The sequence below is a fragment of the Macaca thibetana genome, chromosome 10 (assembly GCF_024542745.1).
Source record: "Macaca thibetana thibetana isolate TM-01 chromosome 10, ASM2454274v1, whole genome shotgun sequence".
In the NCBI taxonomy this organism is placed as follows: domain Eukaryota; kingdom Metazoa; phylum Chordata; class Mammalia; order Primates; family Cercopithecidae; genus Macaca; species Macaca thibetana.
In genome coordinates, this window is record NC_065587.1 from 33722982 (window position 1) to 33739060 (window position 16079).

General features: G+C 43.6%; 1 protein-coding gene across 3 annotated transcripts in view; it reads right to left on the reverse strand.

The window, feature by feature from the left end:
• Positions 1-16079, reverse strand: part of LOC126929592 (chromatin remodeling regulator CECR2) — a 196124-nt gene that overhangs the window by 45747 nt on the left and 134298 nt on the right. For all 3 annotated transcript variants that reach the window (XM_050746031.1, XM_050746032.1, XM_050746030.1), the window contains exons 3-7: positions 13968-14151; positions 11984-12123; positions 11100-11204; positions 8647-8696; positions 6777-6946 (exon numbers count right to left, since the gene is read on the reverse strand). In XM_050746031.1, the coding sequence (XP_050601988.1) occupies positions 6777-6946; positions 8647-8696; positions 11100-11204; positions 11984-12123; positions 13968-14151 (649 nt within the window). The remainder of the gene's footprint in view (positions 1-6776; positions 6947-8646; positions 8697-11099; positions 11205-11983; positions 12124-13967; positions 14152-16079) is intronic.

Here is a 16079-nt window from a genome sequence, read left to right on the forward strand (position 1 = left end):
GATAGATTAGGGTGTTCTCAACTACTGATACTGATGCTGCTCCTGCTGCTGCCAGTAAAAAAGTGGCCCAGGAGGCATGCAGGTTAGGGCCAAAGGCTTCCTTAGGACAATCAGGGAGAACCACCGCTCAGCTGTGTAGGGACAGAAGCCAGTTTATTCTCTTGAAAAAATTAAAATAAAAACTTGGAGACAACCAAGTGTCTTTTATAATATGCATCACTGGCAAAAAAAACAAAAAAAAACAAAAACTCCCTTAACAGTTTAAATAGTCAAAAAAAAAAAAAAATCTTCCCAAATTACAAAGGGAAAGCCATGCTTTATCGCCTTCAGCGGAAGGGGCGGCTCTGGGAGGGGCATCAGGAGCAGCCGGAGGTGGGCCGCTGGGCAAAGGCAGCACAGTGGCAGCAGTGAGAAGTGAGAGCAGTTGCCCAGGAGGGGAAGCCAGGGAGAGAGCAGGGTTGGGGAAAAGGGCTCAGCGAGCAGAATGCGGTGAGTTCCAAGCAAACGCACCAGGCTGGAAAGCAGTCCTTGTAGGAAATTTCAAAGAAAGAGCACGGAGAACTCCTTGTATCTAGGTTACTACTTTTGAAGGCCAAGGTTTATTAGCATATGTAAGTTTTGCAATTTGTGAGGAATGAGCCCCAGGGCATCACCAACTGTAACCTACTATTAAAAGGTGACAAGCAAAGGCCTTCCCTTACGATAATATAACTTCTGTGGCTTCTGCATCAAAAATCTGCATTCTCCAGGGGTACTTCTGGCACCACTTAATCCATTAGGTAAGGAATTATAGGATGGAAAATGACAAGAAGGGGTGGTTGATACAACTTAAACATACCGCAAAGCCATGGGGGTACATTTAATGAGCCAGCAATTTTAGAAAGCTTTTTCTTCTTTGGGCTGGGTGGGGTGGCTCACGCCTGTAATCCCAGCACTTTGGGAGGCTGAGCGGGGCGGATCACGAAGTCAGGAGATTGAGACCATCCTGACCAACATGGTGAAACCCCATCTCTACTAAAAATACAAAAAAAAAAAATTAGCCAGGCGTGGTGGCACGTGCCTGTAGTCCCAGGTACTCAGGAGGCTGAGACAGGAGAATTGCTTGAACCTGGGAGGTGGAGGTTGCAGTGAGCCAAGATCATACCACTGCATTCCAGCCTGGGCAACAGAGCGAGACTCCATCTCAAAAGAAAAAAAAAAAAAGAAAGAAACAGAATGACTAGTGCCCAATGCAAATGCAAGCCCAATTATCAAACGTAGTTGTGACCTTCTCTAAGTATCTGTCCCAAAAAACCTACCCCAGCAGTTTCCTGAAATAAGCCTATAAGCTCTTTTTTATTTCCCCTTAAAGGTTCTTGTTGTGTTTCAGAGGATGGAGTGCAGTGGGGCAATCATAACTCACTGCAGCCTCAAACTACTGGCCTCAGACAATCGTACCATCTTGGACTCCCAAAGCACTGAGATGGCCATTATTTTATAAGCCTCGAGACTCTAACAAGATCTCTTCAACTTTAAATACAAGAAAAACTTATCAGGGAACTAACTGTCTTCCAAAGGGATTATGCCAGTTTACCATGAGAGTAGCAAAAATGCCAATGCCACCTTCGCTTCAACCCTGCTGTATGAGATAGAAGCTACAAATGAGAAAAACGCCATTCTGGATACAGAAGCTGAACGTTTCCCCTACGTACTTTCCCATCGCCTTCTGTAAACCATCTATACCCTGAGTCAATTTATTTGTTGAGAAATTAAAGTTTATAAAGCTGTATATTCTGTAACACGAGCAACAAGCTCTACCAGTATCTACATCCCTTTTTATTAAAAAAAAAAAAAAAAAAAAAAAGGTTTAAGTAAGCTTTTATATGGTCATTGCAGTAGGACTTACCTTCTGATTATTATTTCAAAGTTTAGAGGACGATCATATAATACCTCCTCAAAGATGTATCAAATCTACTGACACTCTTATTGCCTTTATTTTGCTATAAAATGTGGGTTTAGTTTTCAATCAAGGTTTCTCACCAATTACCCATTACCATAAACAACGGGAGAGGACCGAGTAGTGTATTTTGATTCCCAAATACAATGCTCTGTACATTGACATGGGTTCTTTGTTTAATTCCCACAGAAACTTTTGTCAAGTGATAGCATTTCATTTTACTAGTAAGAAAACTGAAATGGACCCCACTTCAACAAAAAATAAAAAAATTAACCGGGCGTGGTGGTGGGTGCCTGGAGTCCCAGGTGCTCAGGAGGCTGAGGGAGGAGGATCGTTTGAGCCCAGGAATTCTAGGTTACAATGAGCTATGATCACGCTACTGCACTCCAGCCTGGGTAACAGAGTAGGACCCTGTCTCTGTTTAAAAAAAAAAAAAAAAAAAGGAAAACAAAAGAAAGAAGTTGAAATACAAAGTTATCAAGAAATTTCTCCAAGGGACAGGACAGGGGAGTGGCATCATTCAAGTAGGTTTGAAAGAAAAGCTTCCGTCTCTTCCACATACTACGCTGACCCCCCTTCCACGGCCTCATTTATTGTGCCTCCAGTTACACACTGTATTTTCTTTTCCTTTCTTTTTTTTTTTTTTTTGAGATGGAGTCTCACTCTGTCGCCCAGGCCGGAGTGCAGTGGTGTGATCTCGTGTCACTGCAACCTCCTGAGTTCAAGCGATTCTCCTGTCTCAGCTTCCTGAGTGGCTGGAATTACAGGCACCCGCCACCATGCCTGGCTAATTTTTGTATTTTTAGTAGAGATGGGGTTTTGCCATGTTGCCCAGGCTGGTCTTGAACTCTAGACCTCAGGTGACCTGCCCGCCTCCGCCTCCCAAAGTGCTGCGATTACAAGCATGAGCCACCACGCCCCTGGCCCCAGGTCAACATTTTAAAATGTTGCATCTTACTATTCTTTATTGTGTTACACCAGGTAAGACTCCACAAAACAGTATTACCAGTAAGACAGTCTCAAACATTACTCTTTTGGTAACAAGATAGCTTCTACTTGTCAGTATTAACAATCTAACACACAGTCATGTGTTATACTTAACAATGAGGATACATTTTGAGAAACCACATTCTTAGGTGATTTTGTTAAGTTTTCAACAATATAGAATTCAGGGACTAGATGGCATAGCCTACTACACACCTAGGCTACGGGATACAGTTGGTCCTAGATGGTACAGCCTACTACAACCCTAGATGGTGTAGTGTGCTACACACCTAGGTTATGGGGTGTAGCTTATTGCTCCAGATGGTGTAGTCTACTACACACAACCCTAGAAGGCACAGCCTACTACACACCCAGACTACAGGATATACGGCCTATTGCTCCTAGGTGGTGTAGCCTACTACACACAACCCTAGAAGGTATAGCAGCCTACTACACACCCAGACTACAGGATATATAGCCTATTGCTCCTAGGTGGTGTAGCCTACTACATACAATCCCAGACACACAATGGTAAAATATTTGTGTATCGAAACATACGTAAATAGAAAAGGTACAGTAAAAATACAGTGTAAAAGATTTAAGAACTGGCACACTGAGACAGGGCAACTTATCATGAATGGAGCTTGCAGGACTGGCAGTTGCTCTGCTGAGTTCGTGACTGAGTGGCGTAAACGTGAAGGTCAGGACATTACAGTACGCTACTGTAGACCTTGTAAACACAATGCACTTAGGCTGCACTCAATTTATAAAAAGAAATGGAATTGTGCTACAATGTTATAATGGCTATGATGATAGGAAATTTTCAGCTTAATTATAATCTTATGGGACCACGGTGGTATATGTGGTTTGTCATTGACCAAAACGTGGTTACTTGGGGCATTATTGTACATACTATGGAATGAGGAGAGTATATTTAATTTTATCAGGTCTGGTGTTCAAAGATATCTGTATCAGAACGAACAGAGTAGCTTCCAGTTATTTCTTTCATTTTGGAAATGTTTAGAAGTTATCTTTTCCTTGAAGGTTTAGAAAACTTTACCTGTGAAACAATCAATCCTTCTATGAAAACACTTCTTCCCTAATTACTGGTCTGCTAAGATTTTCTACTTCCCAATTTAGATTTTTCTTAATATACTATTCTTCTGGTTAATAAGACTTCATTGATGTTTTCGAACTTAAAAGCACTATCTATTTCTTTGAAAATATCAAATCCATTATTTCTTTCTGGTTTGCAATTCCATGGTTCTTGAAAATTGTATTTAAAGATTACACTATTTAAGGGTTACCTTATTTTAATTTTTCTTCTTTTGAAAAGAATCAATGTTTGAAATTTTTAATCAAAATAATCAGTTTTATGCTTTAAGTTTTTTTTTCCCCTTAATTCTTGTATCCCCCAAAACGTTAGGCTGAATATTGCAGTAAAAAACCAGAAATGATAAAAGAAGGCTTAAGGTGATTGGGTATATTTGTAGATAATTTAATGTGCCATGACTGATGATATCAGTAAAGTCATATGCAAGGTCACGTAAAGTCTTAAGTATCTCTTTACATCATTGTTACTTTAAGAAAATTAGATTCTATATTTTCATTCCTAGAAAAATTGTTGCAGTGAATTGCCGATCGTGAAAACGGAATGCAATTATCGTACATGAACTTAAGTATACTGACGGTGACATGGAGGTTTCCTGGATCACCCAGGACCGCGGAAGTCTTGAAGCACTGTTTGTAAGTTCCCGTTATTAGAGAAAGGTAATTTCTAGGACTTTCCCTAAAGCATCAACCTGCTTAAGGGTTAAACACATCATCAGATCCACGATCAATTAAATAATACATTTGACATGTTTGCCTCCCTGTAGGTACTGCAGTGATGATTTATAAATACTTTCTCTTCGTATTTCACTGGCCAGTGGTCAAATATTTCTGGTCCTCTATTAACATGTATTAATAATCAGAAATATTGTTATTGATATGAAATAAACAAACTGAATAATTATCAACCAACCATCATAGAAAAGGCAAGACAGGCTAAACGCGGTGGCTCACGCCTGTAATCACAGCACTTGGAAGGCCAAGGTGGGTGGATCACTTGAGGCCAGGAGTCAAGACCAGCCTGGCCAACATGGCGAAACCGCGTCTCTACTAAATATAAAAACATTAGCTGGGCATGGTGGCACACGCCTATAGTCCCAGCTACTTGGGAGGCTGAGGCATGAGAATTGCTTGAACCCAGGAGGTGGAAGCTGCGGTGAGCCAAGATTGTGTCACTGCACTCCAGCGTGAGCGACACAGTGAGTCTCTGTCTCAAAAAAAAAAAAAAAAAAAAAAACAAAACCCAAAAAAACAAGAAATGACATTAGGTATTGTGGGTGTTAAAAAGATGAGTAAGACACAGTCCCTGAGCTGAAGAAGCTTGAACTCACAAAGATATAAAATAAGCATAAAGAAACATGTTAAGTGACAGAAGTCCTAAAGGCTGGGGGAAACAAGGACAGTTCATGGACACAGTGACATTTAAGTAAGGCTTTTGAGAGAGTAGTATTCAAATGGGTAAGGAAGTAGAGGGGGGCCAGGTGTGGTGGCTCACACCTGTAATCCCAGCACGTTGGGATTACAGCCCAGGAGTTCAAGACCAGCCCAGGCAACACGGGGAAACCCTACGTATAGATAAAATTAAAAGATTAGCCAGGCGTGGTGGCGTGTGCCTGCAGTCCCAGCTACTCGAGAGGATCACTTCGGCCTGGGAGGTTGAGGCTACAGTGAGCTATGATTGCACCACTGTAGTCCAGCTTGGGACACAGAGCAAGACCCTGTCTTAAAACAATAAAAGATAGGCACAGTGGCTCATGCCTGTAATCCCAGCACGTTGGGAAGCCAAGACAGGAGGACGGATTGAGGCCAGGAGTTTGAGACAAGCCTAGGCAGAGAGCAAGACCTTGTCTCTACAAAAAATAAAAAATAATTAGTTGGGTGTGGAGGCACAAGCCTGTTTCCCCAGCTACTTGGGAGGCTGAGATGAGAGGATCACATGAGCCTGGGAAGTCGAGGCTGCAGTGAGCTGTGATTGCACCACTGCACTCCAGCCTAGGTGACAAAGTGAGAGAGCTTGTCCTTAAAAAAAAAAAAAGAAAAAAGGCCGGGTGCGGTGGCTCACATCTGTAATCCCAGCACTTTGGGAGGCTGAGGCTGTGGATCACCTGAGGTCAAGAGTTCTAGACCAGCCTGGTCAAAACGGTGAAACCCCGTCTCCACTAAAAATACAAAAATTAGCTGGGTGTGGTGGTGTGCGCCTATAATCCTAGCTACTGAGGAGGCTGAGGCAGGAGAATCGCTTGAACCTGGAAGGCAGAAGCTGCAGTGAACCGAGATTGCGCGACTGCACTCCAGCCTGGGAAAAAAAAAAGGAAAAAGAGGAGGAAGGATGTTTGAAAATGTCATGAAGTAGGGGCATATGGTTTATGAGACTGTAGCTTGCCCTGAATTTGGTGAAGAGGACACAATCAGGTGGAGCCAGGCAAAGGGCTGGCAATGGAGCTACAAGGACAAAGACAAACCCATAAGATGTTCGAAAGCTGGTTCCAGACTGTGAAAAGCCACCGTCACTATTGGTGGGTGGTAGACACTGAGGACTTCCTGCGGGAAGGAGAACATGATAGGACCCACAGTGAAGGAGAGGGGGTGGCATGGGGTGCCAGTCTAACACTGGAGTTCAGACAGGATGGAAGCCTGCACTACTTCCAGGACAGTGGGAAGTATGGGGAAGGTCTCATGAATAATCCTTAAACAATGCAGCACCAGGCCTAACACAGAGGAGGACTGAGCAGAGAGTGTGGCGCACCTTCTGGGCGATCATGTTGCAGATCTCAGGCAGGAAGTCCTCACTGAGGAGCTTGTAGAGCTGCCGTTCTCGAACGGAGGTCCTCTCGCGAAAACTCTCAGTGACCTGTCTCCATTCTTCTTCTGTTTGGCACAGGAGCCACCAAGTACCTTGGCCCGGCCCTTGGGACCCTAGAAAATAAAGGAATGGATTAACTACAGGAGATCCTATGAGGACCTTTCCTTATTTAGTCTCAATTTTGTTTCTACCCTGGGTCATGACTAAAAAAAGGGAGTCAAAAAAGAGACCTATTATTTATTTATTTATTTATTTTTTTGAGACAGGGTCTGGCTCTATTGCCCAGGCTGGAGTGCAGTGGCACCATCTCAGCTCACTGTAACCTCTGCCTCCTGGGCTCAAGCCATCTTCCCATCTCAGCAACCCCCAAGTACCTGGGACTACAGGTGTGTACCAGCACACCCAGATAATCTTTTGCATTTTTAGTAAAGATAGGGTTTTGCCATGTTGCCCTGGCTGGTCTTTAATTCCTGAGCTCAAGGGGGTCTGCTTTGACCTCCCAAACTGCTGGGATTATAGGTGTGAGCCACTTCACCTGGCCTACTTTTAAATTTCATTTATTTATTTATTTAGAGACAGAGTCCTGCTCTGTCGCCCAGGCTGGAGTGCAGGGGCACCATCTCAGCTTACTGCAGCCTCCGCCTCCCAGATTCAAGTGATTCTCCTGCCTCAGCCTCTCGAGTAGTTGGGATTACAGGTGCCTGCCACCACGCCCAGCCAATTTTTGTATTTTTAGTAGAGACGGGGTTTCATAATGTTGGCCAGGCTGGTCTTGAACTCCTGACCTCAGGTGATCGGCCCGCCTTGACCTCCCAAAGTGCTGGGATTACAGGCATGAGCCACCGCAACAGCGTCTTTTTAATTTTAAAGTTGACAATGTATACTTCTGGTTTTCTTGTTAAAGTCACTGCTAACAACTAAAAAAAAAAAAAAAAAGTAGTGTCTAAAGGCAATACAAATATAACTACTGTGACTTTAACAAGATAGATGTTCACAGCCTAGAAATGATTAAATATGCTAACAGAAACGGTTTTGAGTTTGAGTCCTTGCAGAGTCTACCTTGCCTCAACTACACTGTGCAAACTGGTATGTGCCTCCCATTTTTATGCTACTTGGATGACAAAATTAAAATCTAGGCAGGAAACCAGTATGCTGCAAACCCATAAGGAAACCACTGTGTCAGGAAGTGCTGACATTAAAAAGACCTCTCTGAGAAGCTGGTGATTCACTCCAATGTTGAGGAGTCGATTACACTGTCCCTAGTAAACAGAACACTAGTGAAAAGATCGAGTTTTTTGTTTGTTTTTGTTTTTGAGATGGAGTCTCGCTCTGTCGCCCAGGCTGGAGTGCAGTGGCGCAATCTCGGCTCACTGCAAGCTCCGCCTCCTGGGGTTTTACGTCATTCTCCTGCCTCAGGCTCCCGAGTAGCTGGGACTACAGGCGCCTGCCACCTCGCCCGGCTAGTTTTTTTTTAGTAGTTTTTAGTAGAGACGGGGTTTCACCGTGTTAGCCAGGATGGTCTCGATCTCCTGACCTCGTGATCCGCCTGTCTCGGCCTCCCAAAGTGCTGGGATTACAGGCTTAAGCCACTGCGCCCAGCCAAGATCGAGTTTTGATATAAATCCTCAGTCAGATGATGAGCTGGGCGCAGGATAAGGTGTGAGGAAGAGAACTGAAGAAGGGTACGGAGGGGAGGTCAAAGGCTATTGCAATCATCTTTACTTTGTATGACTCTAGAAAAAGAGAGTCAACACTCTGGCATAAATAAATCATATTTACTTAATTCTTTCTCAACACCAGTAAAGAACATTACCATGTCTTGTCTGTGGCTCAGATGCCAAGGAATTGTCTTCCTGCTTCTCACTGAAACACAGGAAAAAGAGGTGTCAATTAAAACAAAGACAGGTCCAAAACTGTTCTGTGCCACCCCAGGATGGTAGACCCAATTAATTTAACACAAAGAGAGTGGATGTGTGTGTTAAGGGGACAAGGCTTGGAGGTGGAGTGCTGAATAAATGAACACTAGGATGTAGGCATGCTGGTCTAGAAGGGAAGTACTGACATACAGCTACCCTATGTTATGGCAACAGTATCTATGCATAAGAAAACAGTAACTTTCATTTTTTATTTTTACTTTTTTGAGATGGAGTCTTGCCCTGTCACTCAGGCTGGAGTGCAATGGCATGATCTCTCAGCTCACTGCAACCTCCGCCTCCCGAGTTCAAATGATTCTTCTGCCTCAGCCTGCTTAGTAGCTGGGACTATAGGCACCCGCCACCAGGCCCAGCTAATTTTTGCTTTTTTTTTTTTTTTTGAGACGGAGTCTCGCTCTGTCGCCCAGGCTGGAGTGCAGTGGCCTGATCTCAGCTCACTGCAAGCTCTGCCTCCCGGGTTTACGCCATTCTCCTGCCTCAGCCTCCCGAGTAGCTGGGACTACAGGTGCCTGCCACCTCACCCAGCTAGTTTTTAGTAGAGACGGGGTTTCACCGTGTTAGCCAGGATGGTCTCGATCTCCTGACCTCCTGATCCGCCCGCCTCGGCCTTCCAAAGTGCTGAGATTACAGGCTTGAGCCACCGCGCCCAGCCAATTTTTGCATTTTTTAGTAGAGACAGGGTTTCACCATGTTGGCCAGGCTGGTCTTGAACTCCTGACCTCATGATCTGCCCATCTTGGCCTCCCAAAGTGTTGGGATTACAGGCGTGAGCCACCGTGCCCAGCCAGAAAACATTAACTTTTAAAACTTTTTTTGGAAATGAAACAGATGTGCTGTTTTTTTTTTTCGTTTGTTCTTGTTTTTTATTACTGCTCCAGTCAAGAGAGACAGATGCAATTGTTAATAATTAAATGCCAAGAAAAAAGAACTGTAGGGATTCCAATGTCCTCCTCGCTGATTTGGGGCCACGCTGAAGACAGGTGTATTTATTATAATTTATCCTTACCTAAAGTAGAGGGTTAAGAGCATGGGCTCCAAAGTGGGACTGCCTCTATTCAACCTGTGCCACTTACAATGTGACCTCAGGAACGTTAATTAACTTTCCCCCCCAAAAATGGAGCTATTAATAGTGCCTACCTCACAGGGATGTTGGAGATTAAATTACAAAATGCAAAGTGTATAACGCAATAGCATGAAGTATCATTTTCACTTGTATCCCTGAAAAAGGAAGGAAACTTTTCTCTTGTTTTCAAGTTTCTGAGAGAATGACAATGTTCTCTACTGGCATTATCCAATAAACCACGTGACTGCTGAGCATTTCAAATGTGGCTAGCATGAAAGAGAAACTCAATTTTAAATTTAATGAAAAAATATTTAAATAGTGGCTTACATACACAGCTCTCAAGGAAAAAACATCACCAGTAGAGGGTAGCACAAGTCCATGGATGCTTGTTAAAATGATGCTACAGTCCCAACTCTAAGCGACTGTGATTCTTGATACTTACGGGGAAATGGAGACAGGTATCACTAAGCTTTCTGAATATCAGAGGACGTGTGGAATCCTAACCAAACCCGGAAACAGGTGTTGCATACACAAAACATAAGTAATTACAGGACATTTGTCACGGAAACGGGTAAGGAAGAAATAGGCAGCTGCAATCTGAGGCTGAACTTCTGGAAAGTTAAGTGGATGCTGACTGCGTTAAAATCAGGTTCTGAGTGATCTATACTCTTAATCTGATTTCCTAGAAATATTTCTTAGTGGTTAAAAAGCAACACAGTGAAATCCAGCCTAACTCAAGCATTTAGATTAAGTAGCAAGGGACGAAGCCACTTGTCCTGAGTTATCAGAATTTTTAAGAATACAGCCTCACTTTAATAGGCTTAGTGACAGAGTTGATCCTTAAGTAAGAAGTGTATTTACACAGTATAGGTCAGATTGTGAAAACTCCTATAGCAAGATTCACATGGTGAAATTTCCTAGAAGATAATGACACATAAAAGAAAATCCTTCAAGTATCTTTTTCTTTGCTAAAATTAAATATAAAATTGAAGAATGAAAAAAATGGTCTTGTTCAATATAATCCTCATTAAGCGCACATCCATCGTCTAGTAAGAGGACTCGCTTACAGAGGGCAGGTGACTTGCCAGATGTCACGCACTAAGGACTTCCTGATTCTGTACTGCACACGTGGTAATCTCATAAGCACTCAGTTTCAGGTTCCCATAATAACGTGCTTCCCATGGCACAGGCAAAATAAAGAAAAAGGAATAAATGAATTAAGGTCCCTTCTGCCACAGTCTATGACCACAACTAACAAGATTTTCTTACCTCAACAGAATCTCCTCCTGCAGCTTCTTCCGTTTTGGGGGTCTTCCTCTCCTTTTTCCCGTTTTTCCAGGAATACTTGAGACATTTTTTTGTCCTTCACTTTCCCTAATAAATAATATTAAATAGAAATGTTCTGGCATAGGATTGGCATGCTACATATGATTTTAAAACAGTATTTCTGGCCATGAGATGACCAAAAAGGATTAAATGCAGCAGTGAAAGGAAAAGGGAAGAGTAACTTCCAGTCTTCCATTATTAGACTATGGATCTGAGGAAAACTAACATTTTGTAATACTAAACTGTGCTGAAGATCTGACACCTTCCGAAGAGTAAGCATGCTCCTAGCAATAAGAAAGCCTAAGTAAGAGGTTAGCATCGTTTTGGGATGCTATGGAAATGCGGCCTCTTCCTTACTTAGTAAAGCTTATGTTTCAGGCATCATGTTAAGTTCCTTCTGTTCTTACACTGATGGATACTAAGGTTCATAAACTACATCATTAATTCTAGTAGAAAGAAGGAGATCAAAGGAGATCTCAAGGACTGACGATGCAAGATGAAAACTGCTACTGCACTGAAATGATTGCACTGTTGAGAAGAAACCTGCTATATTAAAATAGCCTGTGCTCGTAAGAAGAGTGGCATTTCTCAGAAACCTCCTATCAAGAACTTCAGATCAAAAAAGTATCTTTAACCCCTCTGGTAGCAGACAATTAATTCCTTTTTGTTTTTGTATGAAGTATCTCCTTACCATCTTTTTGCAGGCATGCTTAGAGAGAATTCCTTCATTAGGAAAAAAAAAAAATTGTGCTGTAGAATTCTGATGCATTTAATCTTAATGACATTTTAATACAGTAGCTATCATGCCCTGACATTAAAGAACATACCTGCTCAAAGACAGTTCTCCGTTGGATTTTCCTTGTACCGGGTCCTCTTTGTACATTCGTGTTCCATAGAAATACCAGTAGAGTGCTCCAGAATTGTCTTCACCCAATGGCTCCACACGGAGACTGTCTGCATCCAGACCCTAAGCAGATCAAGAAAAAGGGGTTTGGGAAAACGGGGAACAAAATGCACCAGGAAAAAACGAAAATGAAGATTCCAAATTTACACACAGGCATACCTCAAATCTAAAAATGCCCAAGTGTCACTGGGCGCGGTGACTCATGCCTGTAATCCCAGCACTTTGGGAGGCTGAGGAGGGCGAATCACGAGGTCAGGAGTTCCAGACCAGCTCGGCCAACATGGTGAAACCTCGCCTCTACTAAAAGTACAAAAAATTAGCTGGGCGTAGTGGCGGGTGACTGTAGTCCCAGCTACTTGGGAAGCTGAGGGAGAAGAATCGCTTGAACCTGGGAGGTGGAGGTTGCAGTGAGCTGAGATCATGCCACCGCATATCAGCCTCGGCGACAGAGCCAGACTCTGTCTCCAAAAAAAAAAAAAAAAAAAAGTAAAATAAAAATGCCCAAGTACCTTATGTAATTTTCAATCGGCCTAAGAAACAAGGATACAATGGAAAGGTGGTACCTACTTTGAGGAACAAGAGATGGAAATATTAAAATGCTCCCTATCCCCACCATTGTTCCCTTTTCACAAAAAAGAGAATCCAACAGCAATCCTGATGGACAGTTTACAGATTTTGCTGGGAGCGGTTGTTGTTTTATGTGAGCACACACAAAAAGAAAGACAAGTACAACCGGGTGGATCAGGCAAGGGGCAAGTTTTGCCCCACGGGATCCTCTGTGGCAGCTCCAGCATAACCTCCCGTGACCTCTCACTCCAGCTGAGCTCCAGCGACAGGGCTCCCAATTTACCTTGGGGGTTGACCTGTACTGGCCTTCCCACTGGTACTGAAGTCCTTGAGTCCTTGGCAAAGACTGTGCTAAATTACACAATGATTTTTTTATAGTATGTCCATGCACAGAGCTCAACTGAGAAGTCATTACCACATTTAATCACTGATGATAGAACAGGATTATAAACTGACTTCCCTACTAGTGAAAGCAGTAACTCACACCCTCCCCTGGAGGATATACTTCTTTTTTTTTTTTTTTTTAAAAGATGGAGTCTTGCCCTGTTGCCCAGGCTGGAGAGCAGTGGGATCTCGGTTCACTGCAAGCTCCGCCTCCCGGGTTCACGCCATTCTCCGGCCTCAGCCTCCCGAGTAGCTGGGACTACAGGTGCCTGCCACCACGCCCAGCTGATTTTTTTTAATTTTTAGTAGAGGCGGGGTTTCACCGTGTTAGCCAGGATGGTCTTGATCTCCTGACCTCGTGATCCACCCGTCTCGGCCTCCCAAAGTGCTGGGATTACAGGCATGAGCCACAGCGTCCAGGCCCCTCTAGGATATACTTCTAAAACAGATAACCACACCAAGGGGGAGGAGAGAGATGGCCATAGCTTCCTTCTTCAACACATTTTTTGTAACGTGGATGTATGTAGAGGATGAACTTCACTAGCATATATGGTTTCAGGTTCTTGGAGATTTCAGTCAATATTTCAATTATATTCAATCAAGTTTACACCTTGAGAAATAAAATTCAGTGGCTAATTTAGTTGCAGGTTTGGCTGATGACAGAACAAACACGGTTCTCCTGTGGTACCTATTGCAGATGGGACTCAGTGCACGTAAAGGAAGATGAAACCAGACTAGAAATTAGAGCAAAATCATGTGCTTCCATAGGGACGCACGTCCTGCATCTCCTTGGCTACAGCAATCATGGTTTTCTGTAGTGTTACTGGCAATGAATAGTACCAAGACTAGTACCACAAGCCAAACTCTGGCGGATATCTTTGGGTTTTACATTCTGACTGCATTTCTGATTGCTGGCTTTTCATAGCTGTGGGGAAAGGATCGCCAGTTGAGCATACCTTTAGAAGATCGAAGACATCGTCTGCATCCAGCCGGTAATCACAGAGGCGGTGCAGGATCTCCACCCGTGTGCGAAGAGGCAGGTCCTGGAAACTGGCTTCCCTCAGAGGGTTGGGCTTCCCTTCCTCGAGCTCCCAGCGGTAGTTGATGATGTCCTCTAGGTAGCTGTGGAATGTCTGAGGCCTAGACCAGGGCCCCAAACACAAAAATACGTTAATATAACATATAGGATGGTTGGGAGAAGGAGACAGACAGAGAACTCATGATCTGACAGCTGACAGGTTTTTGTTTGTTTGTTTGTTTGTTTATACAGACAGGGTCTCGCTCTGTCATCCAGGCTGGAGCACAGTGGCACGATCTCAGCTCACTGCAGTTCTCCTGGGCTCGAAAGATTCTCCCACCTCAACCTCCCAGGTACCTGGGACCACAGGCATGCACCACCACACCCAGCTAATCTTTGTATTTTTTGTAGAGACAGGGGTCTCCCTATGTTGCCCAGGCTGTTCTCAAACTCCTAGGCTCAAATGATGCGCCCGCCTTGGCTTCCCAAAGTGCTGGGATTACAGGTGTGAGGTGACACACGTGGCCCAGCTGACAAATTTTACACAGAAAGCAGAAATGAAAAACAGTAATAGGAAGTCCCTCATGAAGGTTCACCCTACTTAAATGGATACTGTGTTTTGTCAACTATCAAGGAAGATAAATACATAAAGAGAGTTTTTCACAGAATAGGTTGACTTTAAAGCTCAAACAGCACATTTTGGTGGAATGGGTAAAAGCATAATCAAATGTGTAGGCTATGAAGCTGAGGCAAAAGTCTCACCCTCTACGTGTACAACTGAAGACACTCTGCAGTTCAGACAGACAGTACAAAGTTGGGTTTACGACATAGGTGGCAAGAAAAAAAAAAAAAGAAACTCGTAGTTGGCCTAACCTAATTTATATTTCAGGTTAAGATAAAAAGGTGGAAACTCCTCCAGAATACAAATGGCTACACAGATATGCAACTATAATTTTATATTCTATTATACATGAAGTTTAAGTCATGCTATAAAACACTGCATTCTAAATTTTTTTTTCTTTGATTCTTTTTCTTTTTTTTTTTTTAAGATGGAGTCTCCCTCTGTTGCCCAGGCTGGAGTGCAGTGGCGCGATCTCAGCTCACTGCAAGTTCCGCCTCCTGGGTTCCCGCCATTCTCCTGCCTCAGCCTCCCTACTGGGAGTAGTCCAGTAGCTGGGACTACAGGTGCCCGCCACCACTCCCGGCTAATTTCTTTTTGTATTTTTAGTAGAGACGGAGTTTCACCGTGTTAGCCAGGATGGACTCGATCTCCTGACCTCATGATCTGCCTGCCTCGGCCTCCCAAACTGCTGGGATTACAGGTGTGAGCCACCGCGCCTGGCCTTTCTTTGACTTTTCATAGAGATGGGGTCTCACCATGTTGCCCAGGCTGGTCTTGAACTCCAGGGTTCAAGTAATCCTCCCATGTCTGTATATTAAAATTTGAAGATAGTTTTTCTACAGAGAACATTTACGACACCTAGATGGCAATTTAAATTTTTTCTTCAGTAGAGTTTGGCAATCCTATAATCGCATTAAATATATTGTTTCCCATGTGAGGTCTCACTATATTGTCCAGGCTGGACTCAAACTCCTAAGCTCAAGCAATCCTTCCACCTTGGTCTCCGGAGCATCTGGACTACAAGTGCATCTTACCACATCCAGGTGCAAATGCATTTTTTTTTTTTTTTTTTGAGATGGAGTCTTGCTCTGTCGCCCAGGCTGGAGCGCAGTGGCATGATCTCAGCTCACTACGAGCTCCACTTCCCAGGTTCACGCCATTCTCCTGCCTCAGCCTCCCAAGTAGCTGGGACTACAGGCGACCGCCACCACACCCAGCTAATTTTTTGTATTTTTAGTAGAGATGGGGTTTCACTATGTTAGCCAGGATGGTCTTGATCTCCTGACCTCATGATCTGCCTGCATCGGCCTCCCAAACTGCTGGGATTACAGGATTTTGGCCATGTCTGGCTTTTTCTTTTAAATGGAGTTTTGCTCTTGTAGCCCAGGCTGGAGTGCAATGGCGTGATCTTGGCTCAATACAACCTCT